The following is a 20,229-nucleotide window of genomic DNA, read 5'->3' as shown; positions in this document are numbered from 1 at the left end:
AATCTGAGAGGTGAGGAAGGCTGGCGGCCAGGTGAGACCTGGGAATAGGCTGTTGGCAAAGCTCCAGCGCCGGGATTTCAGGGTGGGAGGTGGGAGGAGGAGGCAGATGTTCACCCTGAAAAGCCCTGTGTACGTTGTCCCATGTGGTTTGGGAGCGTGTGCAGATGTTTTATGACCACACTTAACTTGGTTTTATTCCTTTGCACGTGTAAAGTGGGTATAATTTAGTGGCCTCGGGGCCAGGTGGTTTAGGGGAGATCCTGGCTGCCAATATGGTACCCAAAGCCATAATTATCACAAATAAGGGCCATATAGTCCAGTATCTGGTCTCTAAGAGCAACCAGTACCCAGGGCATTAAGATAAGTACGAAAATTAAATGTGGTAGACAAGTTTTGCGAAGCACCTTGTTCCCTCATCCCTGTCTTGCTCCCCTCCCCTGAATTTCTTTTCCTCCTCCTCCTCCTCCTCCTTCTTCCTCCTCCATTCCAATTATCTCCTCCTTTCATCACTGCCGGAGTTGTAAGTACAAAGTACCAATTAGCTAGTTTTCAAGTTTAATTAGGTTGGAAGGTAGAGCAAATTAAATCCTTTTATCGCGGGTTTCAAAGCGCTTTCCCATCAGGCCCATGGGATGGGTTGCCTTTGAATGAGGTCCATGTTGGTCACCCAGGAGCTGGCCCAAGTCACAGAGCTCTCCAGCCATGGGGCAAGCAGGAGATGAAATGCAAGATGAGATATGTTTCCCCTTTACCCCTAAATCCTGCACTCAGGACATCTTTTTAGGAAAGCTTTAGGGGCGCACATACCTCTGCTCCACCTCAATGAATTGCTCCTTAGCTCTCCTAAGGTCTGCTTGAACAAGGCTCTCCTTCAGTGCAGGCAGTGCCAGGAATTCAGTGAATACACTTTGACAAAGCCCAGCAGAAGGCTTTCAAAAATAGTTAAACAATATCAAGTAGCAGGTCCACTTGAGTGCTTGGAAGCACCTTTGTTCCCTAAACCCTTCTTTCTTCGAGGGCTGAACAAAGGCTGAAGGAGAGATCCAGGAATAACCACCTGGTTGAAGGGGGAATTGCAGAGTGGATTAAGGAAGGGGTTAACTCTTGGGGACACAGTGGGCTGCAGTTGCAGCCACAACTTCTGTACCTCCTGAGCTCCAAGGGCTGTGTTTCATCACGACCTGTCTCCTTCCATGGGGCGAGTCGGCACCTTTGCTCCTGGAATCCCTGGCTGTGCTGGTCCTTGTGCTGCTCTGACCCTCTCCCCTGTGCTGCCCTGTGTGTTGCAGACAAGCCACTACCTCAGAGTGCCCCGGGAGGCATCATTGGCATCGTGGGAGGCGTCGTGGCAGCCGCTCTCATCCTCGGCGTGACCGTCACCGTCATCGTCGTCTACCGGCGGCAGCAGAAGAACCGCACGGACACAGACCACGACCTGTGAGTGACCCCACGCCCACAGAGCCACAGAGCCACAGCCCACGGGTGATGTGGGTGCTGTGGGGTGGGAGAGAGCACCTCTGGCCCTCCCATTACCTGCACACAAGGAAAAATTGGCAGCGAGCTGATTTTTTCCTGGTGCCTCTGCCGGGTCTGCCACCCCCTGGCTCAGTCCTCTGATTCTCTTCCCTTCACTGGGGCTCCCTTGTGCTTTCCATCCTTCTCTCTCCTGTTTTTTGAGTTCTTACCATGAGCTTTAAGTGGAAGCTGAAGCACAGTGATGTTCACCCAGATGCTGTGGCACATTCTAGGCCGTGGTGCAGCAGCTCAGTGCCACTCTCCCCTCCATGGGTAGAAGAGGATCCTGTTCTTCCTTTCTCAGTGAAATGGCTTCAGGCTCTTGAATTGGGCTGGATGACATTCTGTCATCGGAGATGTCACCCTGAGCACCTCTGAATATGTTTCAAAGGGTCTGGAAAGGATTCACATCCACTCAGCATTCTGGTTTTGCACGTAGGGTGGCATGAACTCTGGCAATAGTAGGGAGAGAGGGCACCACAGGGGCTCCTCTTTGACAGGTACTTGCTTTACATCACACAGCTCAGGTCCCAGGCAGGGAATTGTGTGGTGTGGAGGTCAGTTTATGCAGCATGAACCTCTTCAGAAACATTTACCCTGGGCTCTTCTGAAAAGCTCTGTCTTGTCACCAGCTCTTCACCAGAGCACCCCCTCCCTCCCTTCCCACTCTTCCCACCACCTCCCTCCTCTGCTACCTCACAGGGGAGGCACGGAAAGCCCAAGGCCCAGAGGTTGCTTTTATCTTCCACAACCCCCCAGCTCATTGTTGTTACACCTTGGGCACATTTTGTGCTCCATTTAATCCCATTTGAGAGAGGGCACTGGAGGAGAGCGGCAGAAGGGAGGGAAGTGGGGAGAGCAGGAGCAGAGACAGAAAAGGCACACAAACAAAAAAAACCCCAGCACCACGAGGTGAAATTGCATCAACAGCACAGGCCCTGTGATGGAGATGCTTTCTGACAATCCACTTCCCACAATGGCCCTCCACCAGGCTCGGGGAAGAGCCACTTTACCAGAGAATAGAAACACAACAGTGCCCTGCTCTGCAGAGGTGCTGCCTCTATTGTGGAAGCTGATCCAAAAGGTAATAGAATTTCTTTTCTATACAGCCACAAAGTCAATGTTTTACAGAGCCTCAGGGAGCTCTTTCACCCTCCCCTTCACCCATAAGCTCTGGTCCCACGCTGGAATCCACTGGGCTGCCAAGAGAAGTCGCCCATCTCCATCAGATCTGGTGGAGAGGAGGGAGGGGGAACCTGGCTAATTAGTGGATCAGAGTTTTAATAAGTTTTGTAAAAGGATTAGACACATCTGTGCATGTGAACAGAATGTGCAGAGACAGTCTCTAGGCTGGGATTACCGTGGCTGCCAATCCCTTTGCTCTGGGGCAAGAGCTGATCCCCTGACTGGGGGTCAGGGCTGAATGTCCCTGCGTGGCACAGCCTGTCTGGGAGGAGGATCCCGAGTCCTGCTGGGAAGCCTGTGGCAGGGGCTACCATTCCAGGTAAGCTGCCAAACTGGGGTTGGCATAACCTTGCTAGCACTTCCCAGTACCTTACAGCCATAAAAATAAACCACCTCCCGTGGGATGATTTTTGAGCCATCCCAAAGCTGGGGATCCCGGCTGCACCCTCGGGATCTGCAATCCGACATGGAGATTTGCTTGGAACAGGAACAGAATGCTAGCAGGGAGTTTATTTCTATTAACAATTCTAATTGGGGTGAGAAAAAGGGCACGGGGGAGTTCCTGAGAGTAATCTATATGATTATATTGGCAGTTTGGTGACAAACACAATCAAAGCCTTGGTGCAGGGCACATCAAAGCAGCAGATCCCTCTCCCTTGCTCTCTAATCATCAGAGACTTCTTTCCCTGCAGAATTGACTTGCCTCCATCCCACAAACCTGCCCCTCCACCAAAGAGGAAACAGGAGATGAAAAGCCACCTGACTCCAGAAGATATCCAGGTATGGCTCCCCAGCCTTCCTCTGGCAAGGAAAACTGATCCCAGGCAGTGTCCACAGCACCTAAATGTTGGAAAATGGGGGTTCCAGGAGCAAAGAAGTCCATGGCCTGAGTCTGAGGGGCAGAAAGTAAGGACTTTTCAAGGCCAGGTTGGAGAGGGCCATGAACAACCTGGTCTAGTGGAAGATGTCCCTGCCCATGGCTGGGGGTTGTAAATAAATTATCTTTAAGGTTCCTTCCAACCCAAACCATTCAGTGATTCTCTGATTCTGTGATTCTCCGATGCTGTGACTTGTCCCCCCAGAACTCCCAGAGTTTGGCACTCGTTGAAAGCTGTAATTTGGATTCTGCTCAGTCCCTTTTGTGGCTGTTGAGTTCCAAAGGAGTTGGTGTTCAAGTGGGCTCTTGGGTGTGAGGGCTTTTGAGCATCTCCCCCCACTCTGAACAGCACAAGTGGTAGTGAGGGGTGTGAGAATGAGACAAAGAGAAGAGGAGGCAAATGATATGGTGGGAGCAAGGGAGGAGGTGAGATGCTCTGCCCTTCGTGGTGTCCCCTGAACAGACATTGCCACAAGCTGTGACAGGAGGACAGACCTTGCCCTTCTCACCTCTCTTCTCTCTCCTCTGTTACAGGTTGTTCACTTAGACAACATGAAACACGAGGAGGAGATCCAGAAGCTCCCCTTGCAGACTCCATACTACGACATGGCAGCCCCTGAGCCCTCTCCCTACACTGACAAACTGGTAAGGACCCTGCCAGACAGGGTGCTGCTGGTGCTGCCTGGCCTCACCCTCACCCCCAGCCTCTCTGCCTTGCCCACAGCATCTCTCGCCCTAAAAATTAAAAGACCCCCAAGAGCAGCTTCTCAGCCCAGGATTATCCTGTGCTGGAGGAAGGCAACCTCCACACTGATCTCAGCCCACCCCTGAGACCCACCTCTGCCCCTTTCCCCAGGTCCTAGAGCTGTGCCTTTATGGCTCATTCCTCAGTAGAACACCCCTGTTAACTCCAAATCCTTTACCCACATATGACACCTAAGCCTACAAGCCCACCCTGGCCACTCTTCACCTCTGCAAGGAGCCCCTGTTAGAGTTTGCAGCTGAAGGAAGCAGCAGGGAGAGCTTCACAAAGCAATTATCTGCAGGGCAGAGCGTGCCAGTGTCTGACTCTCGCTTGACAACAAGTTCCTTAAACCCCTTTTTTGTGTGTGTGTGTGTGTGTGTGTGGATTTGTTCAGCCTCAGATGGGGAGATGCTAATGTGAGGCAGCAGCAGCAGTGAGATTAAGGGTCAGGAAGAGATATTAGCAGCCACGTGGGAAAGGCAGGCTTGCAAGGAGGGAGGCTGAAGGAGGAAATGTCAGATGCAAAGGCAAGTAAGATGAGAGCCCTTTTTGCATGAGAAAACAGAAAACCACTGGGCCTCAGACAATATCCCCTCCCTCCCTCACCCCGTGGCGTGGGGCTGCTCCCCCCTGGATCCATGGGAGACAAGGCATCCCCATGTAAACGCTGCAGGTCTCTCCCAAATTCTTCCTCCACAGGGATGGCTCAGAGCACTGCACACCCAGCCTGGTGCTCCAGCAACGTGAGCCCATTTGTTTGAGAAGGCTGTGCAAATACCAGCCCACACCGGAGTAATATTTTATGAACATAACTCATTATAACCCAGTTCATCCTGCTATGACCATTTAATGGGTGTTCCTGTGCAGATAATGGAAGGACAGGGCCCAGTGACCTTTAGCTGGCAGAAGTCTGCAGTGAGACAGATGCCGAGGGCGTTGGAAATCAGAAGGCACAGCTCTGTGCTGGGCTGTGGGGATGAGATCCCATTTCCCTCATCCCAGCTGAGCCTGGCCCGTGTCCCCAAAGAAAAACTTCCCCTTGGAGCCCTCCCTCAGTCCTGGGTCTTTCTAATCCTCGCTGAGTTTTAAATGAAACACAGGGTGCCAGAGCAGGGCAGCTGCTGGGAAAGCATCTGAGGGCTGGATTTCAGGCAGGCAGGAGGATGGAGGAGCTCATTTTGGGAAATAATGAGCAGTCAGTTAATTAAGTGGCAGAGTTAGTGATGTGAGATGGGGCCTGATGGGTAGCTGCTCTGTAACCATGGGAACAGAGTTTGCTGCTCTCAATCCTGGCCTGAGAAGATGCATTTCCACGTCCCAAGCCTGGCAGTCACTGCTCCCCACCCGTGGATTCAGCCAGGAGGTGACGGAGTGTGGAGCTCTCATTTCATCTGGCCCGTGAAGGGCTCTCTTTGCAGCGGTGATGTGGGGTCTGGGGGACTCAAACACTGCTGCCACACCTCTGCCTGCTCTTGGCACGGGTCTGGCACAGCTGTGGGTTGGCCCTGCCCCCTGGTCAGCCCCTGCAATGGGTGTCACACTCCCCCATCACGTACCTGCTCCGTGCCCTGGCTCTGCGCCCCAGGAGGAGCGAGCTGAGGCTTGCTCCCATTCCTTGCTAAATCCCCGTGTCCTTCGGGCAGGCAGCAGGCTATTCAAGTTTGGGACTGGCAGGGGGGAGAAGGGTGTTGCTTTGCAGCCAAGGAGTGCTGATTTTGCTGGATTTCTCCCAGGCAGGACGTGCTGCCCCGGCCAGGCCGGGTGTGCACCGCGTCGCCCCGCCACGCTTTGCAGAGGAACCATCTCCTGCCCTCCTCCCTGCTGGAAAAAAAGTGACCTGCATCACTTTTTTCCACCCCTAAAGCATTGCAGAGGCCTCCTGCTCGTGTCACACTGGGGTTTTCTGTGGAGGGTCTGGGATAGCACTGGTGTGGAAACCCCAGGGAACAGCAGCAGGGAGAGGGGTGATTGCCAACACCAGCACTCCCAGCTCAGTCCCAGCAACTCTGTGCCATGGGATGGAGCCAGACCTGCCTGATCCTTCACCTGGGAGGTGGGTCAGCTGGAGGACGAGGAGGGAAACACATCCCTTCAGCTTCACCTGGTCTCTGACAACCTCACTCTGCTACAGCCCTGCTCCCACTGTGTTCAGACACAGCTACTCCGGAGTATCTGTGGTTCTGGGATCCTTTAGAGGGGAAGGCACAGCAGAAAGGCAGGATATTCTTGTTCTGCTTGTACTTCATCTGCAGATTTGACTCGGGAGGGGAGTGAAGAAGATGAGAGTTGAAGGGAACGGATTCTGCAGGAAAACGGGGCGGCTGCATTCAGCTTTAAATGAATTGTGCAAAACCTCGTAATTTGGGATAAACTAGATTTATCACAAGGCAGCATGAAAGCCACTGCCTGGGGTTGACAATTTCACAGCACTAGAATGGGAGTCAGAAAGTGATTAGAGATGGCAAAGAGCGAGGGAGGGGGAAATGGGAGAGGTGCCAGAGACAAAATAAAGGAGGCAGGTGGAGGAGGAACCTCCAAAGAGGGTGTGCAGGGATGTGTGTGTGGACATGTGCTGGCAGGGGACCAGGGGAAGGGAGAGGCTGGGGCATGTCTGCAGGGCCAGGATACCTGCAGAAGGGAGCAGGGGGGAGCCCTGTGTCAGAACTGTGAAGGAATAGGTACATTTAGGAGTTGCAGACTGTGGGAAAGCTGAAGTGGAGCCGACAGCAGGACAATGCCCAAGGACAGTGGAGTGGACAACTGAGAAGTGGGTGTAGGGATGGAGGGGTTGCAGGGATGGAGGGGTTGCCTGCAGTGTTTTTCTCCAAGCTCTTGTGGGGTGACAGAGTTGGTTTATGGGAGGTATCAAAGCAGGAGTGAAGGGGTGGAAGGGTGAGTGTGCCTCAGGTGTGTGGGTGACAGCGGGTGTGCTCCGGGTGCGTGCGAGCAGCAACATGAGGGAGGGAGCTGGGGCTACCAGTGCATGGAGGAGCAGAGCCATGATTAGTGGGGGTGTCAGCAGGCCCCATTTGCACAGGTAGAGGGGAAAGTTTCATTGCTGCAGACAGCAGAATAATTCCTTTCAGTTTGCAGGGCAATTACCGGGGTGCCGATGCCGATGATTTACACACAGCGCTTGTGTGAGGCACTGTCAGACCTTGTATACAAGTCACATTATTGATATTGTAATAAATTCTGCTCCAAACGAGCAGCAGGGAGAAGGAGAAAGCCCAGCAGTGGGAGGAACTCCATGGAGAAAACACCTCCTGTGGGAAGGAAGCACTATTTTTGGAGAGGAGTGAGGCAAAGTAGGCAGAAAAAGGTAAAACTTAAGTCTGCCTTTCTCTGGGACTGAGATACAGAGTTCAGGGGGAAGGGGTTTGCAGGGCCTGGGTTTGGGTTTGAGGCTGGAGTTGGCATTACGAATTTTCCTAAATGCCCATAGTCTGGGTCCAGACACGAAGCAGAGAGGCCACAGGATGCACAGCTCTCGTGCCAGCAACTTGCCACTGCCATCTGCTCACCAAGGGCAGGACAGAGGTGACCTCGAGCCTCCTGCTCCCCCAGCATCCAGCTTGGGAAGCGTGGAAATGCTGCTGCAGCCCTGTTCCCCATCCCCCTTGTGGGGAATCAGGGAGCCAAGCCCTGGCACAGCAGGCAGAGACAGTCACTCACTGAATAACCCCTTCCAGCAACAGGCACTCAACCAGCTCATTACAGGGCTATAAACTTCTGAAAATGGCTCTGCCACAGCTGGTAGGTGGCTGAGGACACTTCCAAACAAAGAGGAGAGAAACACTTTCAAATTAAACACCTTTTGCATAATTACCATGTGATGCAGCCATTTTGGAAAGGGTAGAGAGGAATTGGAAAGCTGTTCCATTTGGAAGAGAAAACTGCTCTCCTCTCAGAGAGGCTTAGCAGATGCCTGGCTAATGCTGGCACAGAAAACAGCTCTAAAAGTGAGTATTAAAGAAATTCCACAGGGCAAGTAGCCAGAGTCCCACTCACACCTTGGCTATGGGCACCAAGGCTCCTCCTGGTGATCCACATTCCCCACTGAGCCCTGAGCTTTCCGGGCCATCCTGCCTTCCAGGGCTCTCCCATTATTATTGTTTGCAAAGCATGAAAGATGGCTGGGTAGGAATGATCAGACAAATTGGATAATATTCCATTCATGCAGCTCTTGCTGATAAGCCTGCTTAGTAAAGGAATACCCATAAATATTTCCATGCCAAAGAGGGAGGCTTTTAGCCTCTATTAGTCGTTATTACAATGACAAAATCATGCTGCATAGTTAATCTGCAGTAGCAAGCTGTGCAGTCAAGCCTCGTGTTCAATGTGGCACTTAAGGGCCCTACAGTCCCCACAGTGGGGCAAAACAACACTGTTGGCCAAGCAGTGCCATTTCCTTATGGCAGTGCCCCTGGAGCTGTGGCTTTGAGGTCATTCCCTCCAATTATCTCCTTCCCAAGGATTCAAACCCATGGTTTTCAGTCCTGCATGTGCCCCCACTGTGCTGCAGTGAACCCCGAACCCCTGGGGCAAAACAGACAGCTCAGGTGCCTGAGAAGGCTTGAATTCACTGAACCACCCCCCAGCTAAGGAAAATGCTGATCCTAGAGGGGTTGGATGGGAGAGCAGAGCAGGGAGGTGCTGCCCCAGTAAAAGGGGAGTGCTGCCAACTCGGGCTTAGTCGCTCAACTCTGTAGCGAATTTGGGGAGCTTTGGGACTTCTGCTTTGATCTGGGATTTTACCTTACTGATTTATTCATTACCTCCCTACCTCCCTCTTTTTTAACTCTTTTTTTCTTCCCCCCCTCCTCACCCTTCTCTTCTTTCTCCCCCGCCCTCCACACGTCCCCTCTCCCCTCTCGCTCACTCGTCCGCACGGACCCTCCGTCCCGTCCTCACTCCCCACTCCGACCCCGACTCCTCCCCTCCTGTGTCCCCCGCTGCCTTGCTGCTCTCTTCTCTCCAGAACTCTGGCAACAAGGACTGTGATGTCCAGTATGCAGAGCTGGACACGTCCGCTCTGGCCTCGTCACCCAGCCCTCGGACCTCCATCCATGCTGGCGGAGACCTAGTCGAGTATGCAACCATCCAGCCCAACTTACGCTAGCGCATGTCACTCTAGGCCCTTTCCCCTCAGATTCTGGCCTCAAGGTACACAACTGCACTCTGCCTTCCTCACTGCACCCCTCAAAGTCATTGCTCTCCCCCCCTCCTGCATCTCCCCCCCCCCCCCCTCTGGAGTGGTCCCCACCACACGCCCGGTCTGTCTCCCTCCTCCTCCTCTCTCGCTCCTGCCTGCTCTCCGTGCTGCCCTGATTTTTGGGGGTGCTGACGGGAATGCCTTGCCTTGCCTTGCCTCTCTGCATGCTCTTTGCAGTGTTTTCCTTTGCTTTCTACAGTGGGAGAGGGGGAAAGTGTTGATTCCTTCGTTTCAGGACAGGGTTTGCCCCCCTTTGCTGCATCAGCGGGGCTGGAGGCACAGGGAGAGGTGAGGCGGGTTTGGAGGGCACAGCTCCCGGTCTGGGATTCAGTTCAGGGAATTTTTGTACCAGGATTCTAGTACCTAGTTCTGCAAGAGTCAAAAATCCTCCTAGAAAGGAGGTGTTTTCCAAGTTAGTCAGTGCAAGAAGGGAAGGGAGGGGGGAGAAAAAAGGACTGATTGAAAGGAAAATTAAAAAAGGAGAGTTTTGTGTGCATGGAAGTAACTATAGATAAGATGGAGCATATGTGCATGTGTGAAAGAACAAGGTGGGAGAGGATGTGAGAGAATATGGGAACACGTAAAGGTTCCTGCATCCGAAAGACTCAGTGAATAAGAGGCAGTGAATAAGAGAGGGACTGTGCATGTGACAGAACCAGAGCTGCTGTTGTGTGAGGATGGTGCAAGGCAGCGTGTTTGGATGTTTGGGGGAGAGGGGGAAAGATTATTTTCTTTGGTGCTCTCCTTCTCAAAATTAGAGACCAGACCTGACTTTGCTCTCCTGTTTTTTGCACGAGTGTCACCGAGCTCAGGTCCTGTGGCAGGGAGGGATTAGGACTCAGTCTGAATTTAAACCTACAAGTGATTGTTCTGGACCATCTCTGGCTGCCAGTGGTGTTTTTTTTAGTGGAAAGAGGCATCTTCAGCTCTTCTTACATTCCCTTGCCCTAAAACCACACCTATTAAAGCCACCAGGTCTCTGTCTGAAAGGGAGACATCTCTCCTTTCCCAGCCCATGGGAAATTTGCTGGATGGTTCCAAGAGTTGTTGGCCAAGGAAATGACATTGGTCCCTCCTTCCTTGGCTACAACTCTTCCTCACTCCTGTGTGTTCCCAAAGCTGTGGTGACTCCAGCTTCTGTCTCGCTTCTTCCCTTTTAATTTGCTGCTTTTTCAAGGGCAGGAAGGGGCTGTGGGTTTAAAGGGGCTACAGGGGGTACCCAGTGAAGAGGTGCAGGGAAGGGTGAGGAGAAAGGAAGACAGCAAATGGAGAACTAAGGTGCTGAGGTGCTTTGCAGCTGCCTGAATCTCTCCCAGGCCACCCCAGGTGGGTAAGAGGAGGCTCACAGAGAAGCAGCAGCCTGAGGATGGAGAGGGATGGCTCGGAGGAGATAAAGCTCAGGGGAATTGGATCCTTGGGAAGGAGGGAAGTAGCTCCATGCAGGAAGACAAGCAGGGGGAAAATGACATTTTCAAGAAGTCCCCCTGGCCAGCCCTGTTGCTCAGTGTCTCCCTGAGGACTGGGAACCCTGGGCTGGCAGGTGGGTGAGGGTGCAGCACAAAGCCCCGGGGTGGAAGGTGTGCAGTAGGAGAGTTCAGTCTGCCTTTTATCCCTGTGGTCCCTGGTTTTCCTGTGTTGGAAGCAGCCCTGTAGTCCCCTTGCTGTAGCAAAAGCCTTCCTAGGTAAGTGTCTGCAGCAGCCCTGGCCCGGACCAGAACCATAACCTCTCTCTTGTGGTGTCTCACCCACTCCTGCTCCCAGAATGAGGATCAAGGTCTTCGTAGACGTAACGAGCGAGAGTGGACAGTAAGTTTTGGACGGGTTTGGTTTTCCTTTTCTCCATTTGGGTCGTGGGCTCTGTCTGTCACCTGGGGCTGAGCAGCTCCCAGGCACCCTCCTCTTGGATGAGAGGATGAGAATTCCACCCTCCCTCATGCCTTTCACCTCCAGTTCCCAGCAGATCCTTGGGCTGTGCTGGAGGAGCTGCTCCCGCTGCTCCAAACAAGGCAAGAGCTCCCTAATCCATCTTGGGAGGTCTCGCCTTGTCCTCCCCGGGGTGGGGAATTTTATTGTCAGCAAAAGGACAGTAATCCTCCAAATCCAAATTTGGAAATCCTCCCAGTTCCTCTGAAGTAAAAATAAAGCCAGTCATATGGTGCTTTGAAGGTGTAATCTCGCCGCCACGAAATCTCCCCGCTCAGACACACCACAGATCAGGGCAATTTAATTTTTTTTTCATGTTTTTTTAATTATTTCCTCCCCCCTTCACCTCCCCACACTCCGGTTCTCAGTTTTGCTTGGGAATTTCTTGTCCCTGTTGCGGCAAGAATATCTGAAAACCAAAAGATTTGCGCCAAGAACCCAAAAAATCAGTGACCAGGGTGAAAATTCCCCTTTCAAAATTGCAGGGGAAACAAAGCAAAGAACTAAGGTGGCTCCTTATTAGTTTCCCCAATTTAAACAGCAGCTCTGCCCCGACTCCAGAAGGGTAGAGAGGAGGATTTGGGAGGGAAACAACAAGGAGGGCAATGTTTAAGATTGTTGCTGGTGTAAGCTGCTGTAGGAACATGGAACAGGTAGGTGCTGGAGGCAGCAAGAGAAGGACAGAAGCATGCTGTGGGAAGGAATGCAACTTCATGAGCAAGTTTTCTGCATAACTAATACTTGCATGTGTCTGAGTGCATCCCTCATCACAGGTCCCTGCCGTGTGTTTTGGGAATTTCAGCTTTCCTCATGCTCATCCTGTTTTGTTTCCTGAACCCGAGGGTGAGTCCCTCTGTCATGCTCACAAAGATCCTGAGAGCAAGCTCAGGACCCCTGGTTCCTGCTCATCCCTGGGACAGGAATGTTTGTTCTTTGCTCAGGACAGAGATTATTTGAGAACTCCCTCACAGATAAAGCATCAAACAGAGCAGGAACAGAGACACCTGAAGTTGTGGCCATACTTGGAAGATGAAAAACAGCTCAAAACCAGCCAGCAGGGAGTTTAGAACCAGGGAGGAGAGGATGTGAGGCTCCCAATGATGAAATGTTTCTTATTTTTGGTTCCCAGTGTATTTTATATCTCCCAACACCTACATCCTCCCCACTGAATGGTCCACAGTGACAACAGTCTTATGTTGCTGTCACTCAACAGAACTTTTTTCTGGCCACCAGCCTGTGCTGCATCCCAAAATTCCCAATCAGCTGATGGAGAGGGTCAGGGTGGTGGCAGCCCAAAGTTTGAAGAGTTTCGAGCAGCAGGGACTTTTCCCAGCCAGGGAACAGGTTCACACATTCCATAAGTGCAGGAATGTGCCCTGGGTTTGGCCAAGCAGAGAAAAACAGTGTCTGCCCAGCTCTCAATACCCTTCAGATTTCCCAAAAACTGCAGCAGAGAAATCCTCAGGATGCTGAGAAGGAGGTTTTCACTTTTAGACCAGTAAAAACTCATTATTTCATGATGATTGAAAGTACAAGATATGGTCACCTGCTGTACACATGATTTTACCCAAAGAGCTCATCTGCAAATAGAAGAAAAGATGGAATCAGGTGCATGGGGGGTGGAGAAGGGTTGAGAGTAAGACATGGCAGGGATGAAAGCTCTCTAATTCATTCAAATAAAGCCTGTTTAAAGGTAATCTGCCAGGCTGTCTGAAATGGATAGATTGCTGACATCCCCTTTAATCAAGCTCTTGAAAATAAAACTGAGAGGGGAGGATGTAACCCAGATAATGAAGAATTGTATGGAGTCATGCTGGAGACAAAGGCAAGTGGGAGAAGTCAGGTGGGGGAAGGTGGTAAAATCGTGTGCCAGTTCAATTTAATTAGTTCATTATCCCTAATTTAATTTCAAACTTCGTTAAAGATAAATTAGATTGGGGAAAATTCACAGTGGGACTGGGGAAGGAAGTCAAAGGGCACGGGCTGCTAAATATGTTAAAAAACACCAGGCTGATTTTGTTCTCTTCCCTTTTGCTACTTAGAAATGAGATCAGGGAACAAAGCAGGAGCAATGCAAATCCTGCCTTCACCTGCTGAGGAAAGGTGAGAGGAGACAGGGAAGTCTCTTCCTTTGACCCTGACATCCTTCACAAAACACTGACCAGAAAGAAAAGGAGAATTTGTTTGGACTCACCTGGGCAAACAGAAGTGTGGACAAAATTGCACTTAGTGTCTTTTGGCAATATTTATGGACGTCTGTCTCCTGCCCACACGGACTGGGAGACAAAGCAGAAAGAATTATGCTTTACTGACCCAGAATATTGTCACAGCAGCCCATAAAATAGGATCTCACAACCCCTTTTGTTTAATTTAGAGTTACCTGCTCACACCCAGCTCAACTTACACATCACTTTCTGTTAACTGAGAATCTCTTTCCCGTGAGACCTTTCTTAGACACAGTAACATCAAATCCTGTGCTTTTCTGTTGCATGCCCAAAAACCATCCAAACCTTCCCTCCTGTTTAACTGATAACAGATTACAAACCTTGCTAAGAAAACCCCTTGCCTGCTGTGTCTTACTAAATTGCCACAATTAAGACAACTTCCCTTTCAGCTTGGCTTTACCCAGACAGTTAATGACCCCTGTAAAGCAGGAGGAGAGCGTGGCTATTACTTTTTTTTCCCCCCTTGCAGGTATGGAAAGGAGTTCTGTTGTGTCTGAGATTTCTTCAGGGTAGATTATGCAGGGAGAGGACTTTGCACACCCTCCCTGGCTGTTACCCCTTCTTTGTGCCTTTTGAGCAGCTGGTGCCATCAGAAGAAGAGCAAACAGGGGTCTAAGGTTAAGGTGGAGTTAGTGAAGCTCCCTGGTGGCCCCTGGCTTGGGTTCCTCCAGTTACACAGCTCTAATGCTGCACAGCATTCACTTGTCACTTTTTACCACCTTTTCACTTTGCACTTTGAGGCCAGAACTGGACAAACCCTCCTGAGGCAGCTGTGGGAATGGCCCACCCGGATTTAGGAGACCAACAGAGCAATTCTAACACACAATCACTGACTTTTGAAAGCTTAATCTGTGGCATATTCAGCTGTGCCAATGACAGGGAAATGAAAATCAGGTTGACCTTGGAATTGCTGCTGTTTTCCTGGTGCTCAGACAAACTTTCCATCCTCAGCAGCCTTCACTGCTCCCACCCAGGCTGTTCCCAAAATCGCCTTAAGACTGTGCAGCCCTTCAGCTTTGTTCTTGCCTCTCCCAGCAGTCCTACCCATCAATAAATTCTTGTTGACACCTTGTTTTCTATATGATTTTTTTTTTTAAGCATCCTGGTGAAATATTTATCCAGGAACTGGCAGCAGATGAGCTGAGTAGATTGTTCTGTTCCTTCAGGCGTTCTCTCCTGAGGGTCAAATCCTTGTCCTTTCCACTAAACTGACTCTTTCTGGTATTTTTGAATGAGAACAAGGAAGGACTCAAGGGCAAGTTACTTGCTTCAACCAGCCCCTGTTCAAACCACAGGCACCAAAGCGTTGTTGGCTCTCTCTTAGAGAAGAAATTGGGTCTTGGTGGGTGCCCATGAGTGTGGGGTGATTTTAAAAGCTAACAGATGTCCTGCCTGCTTGGGTCATCCTGCGGGGTTTCCAAAGGAGGAAGGGGTCTGTGAGCAGGGAGGAATCCTTCCCATCTGCTGCCACCCTCTGGGGAGCCACAGCCCTGGGCTGTGGGAAAGATGCTCTCTCACCCCAGGAGAGAGCAAAGCATCCACGGCACACACTCCAACACAGGGGAGATCGTGGGACCACAGAGCTGCCTGGGTTTTGCGAGTGCTTTGTGTTCTCTGCAGCTGATTTGACTCACAGATCTGGCCCCCCAGGCTGCCAGGGGAGCTGCTCACACAGGTAAAGCTCTGCACATGCCCTCCTGTCTGCCACGGAAACACCAGGCACAGTAACCCACTTTGCATCCAAAGCCCCTGCTCAGACACATGTGCCCTTTCAATGAAAGAACACGAGCCCTGGTTAGATTAATGACGCCTCCAAGCACTGCTTTTCCAAAACTCAGGTGTGGAAGAGTGAAAATAAACTGTCTTTCCTCGCCCAGCTGCTTATTTTGTCCAGAGAGCAGAGTATTTACAGACAAGGGACAAACCCTGCACAATCCATACACACACACACCAACAAAACCACGGATATTTTGGGGAGTGAGACTGCAAATTTTGCACCGTGAGGATTTATCACCCGGGTTTCTATTTCCCTGGAGCAGCGAGCAGAACTGTTTAATTTTCCCTCCTGCTCTTTCCACGTGTGTGTCTCAGCAGGGAGCTGAGGAGTGGTGAAGGTTTTGTGGCCCGGAGTTTTTCACCCCTTGACTCTCTTGTCTCTGCCCGCAGAACTTTGGAAAGTGTCACCCAGAGGTATCGGATGCGGGTGATTACCTGAGCCGCTGCTACTCCCACCAAGATCATCGGTACCTGGAGAAGATCCCTCGTGTCTACACCCCCCTGTCAGACCTCCCACAGGATCTTTACCCTCACCACTCTGACATCTCCTTCTGCTGCCCACCCCCGGGCTCCCGGGCTCCTTACATCTGCCCTAAGGAACAGTATGTCTGAAGTGCAAAACGAAGAAGCTCCACCACGTTCTTTCACTCGGCGACCAAGGCCTTTTAGATCCTGCTCCCCCACACACCCTTTTTGCCATTAGCTAAATTTTATGGGTTGATTTTTAAACCTGGGTTAGGCAACAGGTAGGCTGAGCACCTGCCTGGCTTTCCTCGTGCCCAAGGGAACGCTCTGCCCTTGCCCACGTTCCTGCATCGCTCTCTCCTTCCTCCTCCCGGCCCTCCTGTGCCCAGCTGGCTCCGTGTGTGCATGTGCCCGTGGGTGGCAGCTGCCCCTGTGGTGGGTGGGATGTGCCCAACCCAGTTAAACATCCCCTGTAGGCTCCCTCGTGTCGTTCCCTGCGCTGTTTGCACCGCCGGGTGTGGATCCTTCACGGCCCCTGTTCCAGCTCGTGTGAGGTTTTCCAGCACAGCCAGGGCTCGGATCTCAGGCTGTAGCTTTGGGAGGTTTTTTTTCCACCCCCCCACCTCCCCCCTTTGGAGAAATTTCCCCCTTGGCAGTGGGGGTAGGAAATCCCTGTTTGTGAAGAGCTAAACAGCCGAGATGGCTGAACCAAATCATAAGATGCTTGTAATGAAAGATGCTCAAAACCAACCCAAAAATAGAGATCAGTGCGTGACTTGGGGGGTTTTGTTTATATCCTTTTCCCTTCCTGCTCCCATTCCCAATCTCTTGTATTGACTCCTTTAAATCCATGTGACATGGGGATGTATTTTGAAGTCAACCCATTTGGAGGAAGCATCCTTTAAATAACTGTCTTATAACCTGAAACTAGAAGGGGAAAATAATTATAAAGGAAAACATTCTCTCTAATTTTCTTTTCAAAGCCTAACGTGGCCCCCCACTAGCTTTTCCCCTCTCTCTTCCTTGCATCTGTTGATTGGAATTTTAAAATTAACTCAGGCAGAATATGAAGAATAAATCATGTTTTCAGGTAATCTCCTTGCTCTTAATGAAGGATAAAAGCCAATAGAGGAATCTGGCCTTTTAACTTTTTTAAAAGCATCTTAGTTTTGGGACTACACTTTTTTTTTTTTTTGATATTGGAATGTGTGTGGGTGTGTAAATCCAAACCTGTACATTCCTGTGACCACAAAGTGTTTTTAGAGAAGGGAATTTATCTCCGCATCACATTTGTGTTCACTTGTATTAGAGGAAAAAAATAAATATCGATATACACTTAAATGTATATAAAAGCAAAGCAGAGGAAGGAGGAGGAAAAGGAATGAAGATCCTGTGTAAGAGCTTGGTTTCAGGGATTACTTTCACCTGTTTCACCCAGGTTTGGCATGGGGCAGGTCTGAACAAGGGGATATGTGGCAAATGGGCTTTTCCTTCCCTTTGGCTCAGGGTGGGTATTTGGGATTCTGCAGACACTGCACACTTGCTGTTCCTCTGGAAACCTCCAGGGAGCTCGAGCTGAGTGGGAGGCAGGGATGGGGATCACCCCATCATCCCACTGCCCAGGCCCCAGACAACGTGTCAGTTCTGTTCTGTACATGTGAGAAAGGAGCTCCTAGCCAGGTGAAGCCTCCCTGCCAGAGGAGGTGGGAACCCCTTGGCTGCTCCAGCACAGCTCCCTCTGTGTCTCCCGGACTGAGGCCCCGTTGATTTTTGTGTATCTGAACGTGAGCAGCTGGAGTTGTTACCTGCACTTGCTGTGTTCCCACCTGGAGCAGCCTCCAGCCTCGCCCTGCTTGTCCCTCCTCCTCCTCCTCCTCCTCCTCCTCCTCCTCCTCCTCCTCCCCAGAGAAGCACATCTGTGAATGTCACACTACCTCGTGGATCCCCTGCAGGATAATGAACAGATCTGTACATAAGAGAGAAGTTTCTACTTCACACAGCCCTGTGTGAGGATGGCACCATGTGCATGGATCCCCCAGGCCCTTGCATGGCACCAAACACACCCCTGGAGCACAGACTGTGCCCACCCTTCCCTGCTTCCCTGTGCACGCTGACACTTTGTGCTTGAGAGGGGCTGGGAGCTGGTCACAAGGACAAGATTTCCTCTCTGTGGTGGGAATTGCTGCTCCTGGGGAGGCAGATTCCTGCTGGGAGGTGGTGTCCCACTGGATGACAGCTGAGTGACCTGGTTGGGCTTGGCTGGATGAACATTTTTTGGCCAAGCTGAAATGGGCAGCAGCAGCTTCCCTGTGTGCTGGTGCATGGAGCACTCTCATTCCCAAAGGATCAGGGGACTATGCAGGCACAGCCTTAGAGCATTCAACACAACTTTACACAATGCCATCGTTTTGGTCTTGACTGATGGAAACCTTCTTGGAGTCATTTGGATTCACAGTTCCTCCCCCAGCCTCCAGAGAATTCAGCTGGTCACCAATGGACTCAAGTGCTACGTGTCTTGATTCAGATAATGTGTTTATCTCTCTTGTTTCCTTCTCAACACACCTTGGGAGACTTTCTGGTTGCCACAGAGCTGGAAACTGGGTGTGCTCTGAACTGAAGACGCAGCCAACACTTCCACCCCAGCAGGGAACTGTGTCCAACTCTGCCAAACCTGCCTTTGGTCCCTCTGTTTGGAAAGGTGATGAGGTGCTGGAAAACCCAAGGGTCTCTGATGTCCTGGAACCAACCCAGCACCGCTGACCACGGAATGAAAGCAAGCAAAAATCCATCACACACTTCCCTACTTGCATGCCTGGAATAGCAGAGGTAGGTTTGATTTGGAGCCTTCAGCTCCTGATGCAGTTTCAGACAGATCTCTAAGAACTTAAACAAGAGGTGGAAGATGTTCAGGTCTTCAGACACATAAGGAAACAAGCCAGACAAAATGATTGTTTGCCAGAGGAGGCAGAGAACATGTTGCAGGTGGTTTTCTCTGCTGCCCATGGCTGGGGGGACGATGCTTTGATGAGGAAGGGGAAGGCAGAGAGACAAACTGCAGCATTACAGAGAAACTCTGGTTTGCCTCGTGCAGCTTTGAATGTGAGCTGCCCACAGAAGTCTGCCACAAAAGGGTTTACTGTGCTTTCAGCAAAGCAAAAGGATTTCAATCCCCCTTAGAAAAGTAAAAGGCAAGAGGAGCCTCAATTCAAAGCACTAGTTTGACTTATGCCAGCACATTTAATCAGTAGAGGAATGTCTTGGTTCTCTTTGCCTCTCTGAGTTGGTCTCAAAAAAAAAAAGGCAAGAGAGATTTGCCACACACCACCCTGGGAAAAGTGGGAAAACCCTGAAGGAAAACCTTGAAGGAAGAGCTAATGAGGTCCAAGTCCACTGCTTTGGTTTTACAAATCTGTGTTTGGAAATGGTTCTGATTCGGGGCTCTTACTCCTCCCTCCCTTTCCCTGCTGCTGCACGGTGTTTGCCTGGTGGCTTCTTCCAAACTCCCCTGCACCTGCTGCCATGGGCTTGACACTCCCTTTGCCCCATGAAAAGGCTGCCCAAGCCCGTGGGGACCTCGGAGGTGCTGAAATCCTGCTGCAGCAACACTGAGGAGGGGTGTTCTCCTCCTGACATGGTGCCAATTGACTCTAAAAGATCCCTGCTCCAGGAACTGAGCCATCCTGGTGTTGGGTGTAGACTGCTGAACAAGTTGAACAGGAAACTGGTGGAGTGTGACCCAGTGGGCTGGCAGAATATGGGAGGAACTGGTGTTATAGGACACAGAACCATTTAGCTTGAAAAGAGCCCTTCTTCCTGTTACCAGGGTGAAATGTCATAATTTCTGTTCCATATGTTGGTGGCACTGACACAAGAGCTCTTGCAGATGGAAAAGACTAATCACAGAACTTAAATAAAAGTGAACTGAAGAGTTACAAGGGTTTCTGTCATACCTGTGAAACCTGGGTGGGGTGTTTGATCTCTGCCTTTCTCCCGGTGCTGGCTGGAGTCGTTCACCACCTCCCTCCTCCCTTGCACTTCCCACCCCAAAATGTGCACACAGGGCCCAGGAGATACTGGGTGAGTCCTGCCCGTTCCAAAGGCTTCCCAGGGCTGGGATAACACACCTTTCCTTTGCCAGTGGGGAAATGGGACTTGCAGGTAAGCAGAGGAGCCATATCCAGGTGATCTGCAGGGCACTATCTGCTGCACATTCCCAATCTAGCTCTGCCCTCGCAGCAACACAACCTCTGTGGTGGCCCAAAAAACGCCTCTTTCACTCAATTCCTTTTGTTGACTGTTTGGG

The 20,229-nt window shown here is 51.0% G+C and overlaps 1 protein-coding gene across 2 annotated transcripts in view; it reads left to right on the top strand.

The window, feature by feature from the left end:
* Window positions 1-19,823, top strand: part of NECTIN1 (nectin cell adhesion molecule 1) — a 95,052-nt gene extending 75,229 nt beyond the window's left edge. The window contains exons 6-10 of one of the 2 annotated variants that reach the window (XM_027699293.1): window positions 1,290-1,437; window positions 3,393-3,480; window positions 4,112-4,222; window positions 9,304-9,488; window positions 15,852-15,917. In XM_027699293.1, the coding sequence (XP_027555094.1) occupies window positions 1,290-1,437; window positions 3,393-3,480; window positions 4,112-4,222; window positions 9,304-9,444 (488 nt within the window). In that variant the 3' untranslated portion in view covers window positions 9,445-9,488; window positions 15,852-15,917. Of the gene's footprint in view, window positions 1-1,289; window positions 1,438-3,392; window positions 3,481-4,111; window positions 4,223-9,303; window positions 9,489-15,851 lie in introns of both variants that reach the window. The other variant, XM_027699291.1, reaches the window with a different exon arrangement.
* The last annotated feature ends 406 nt before the right edge of the window (window positions 19,824-20,229 follow it).

Source organism: Neopelma chrysocephalum, unplaced genomic scaffold (genome assembly GCF_003984885.1).
Source record: "Neopelma chrysocephalum unplaced genomic scaffold, ASM398488v2 Primary Assembly neopelma1_138, whole genome shotgun sequence".
NCBI lineage: Eukaryota > Metazoa > Chordata > Aves > Passeriformes > Pipridae > Neopelma > Neopelma chrysocephalum.
The sequence above is the reverse complement of the archived record's forward strand: the minus strand, read 5'-3'. Positions and strand labels throughout refer to the sequence as shown.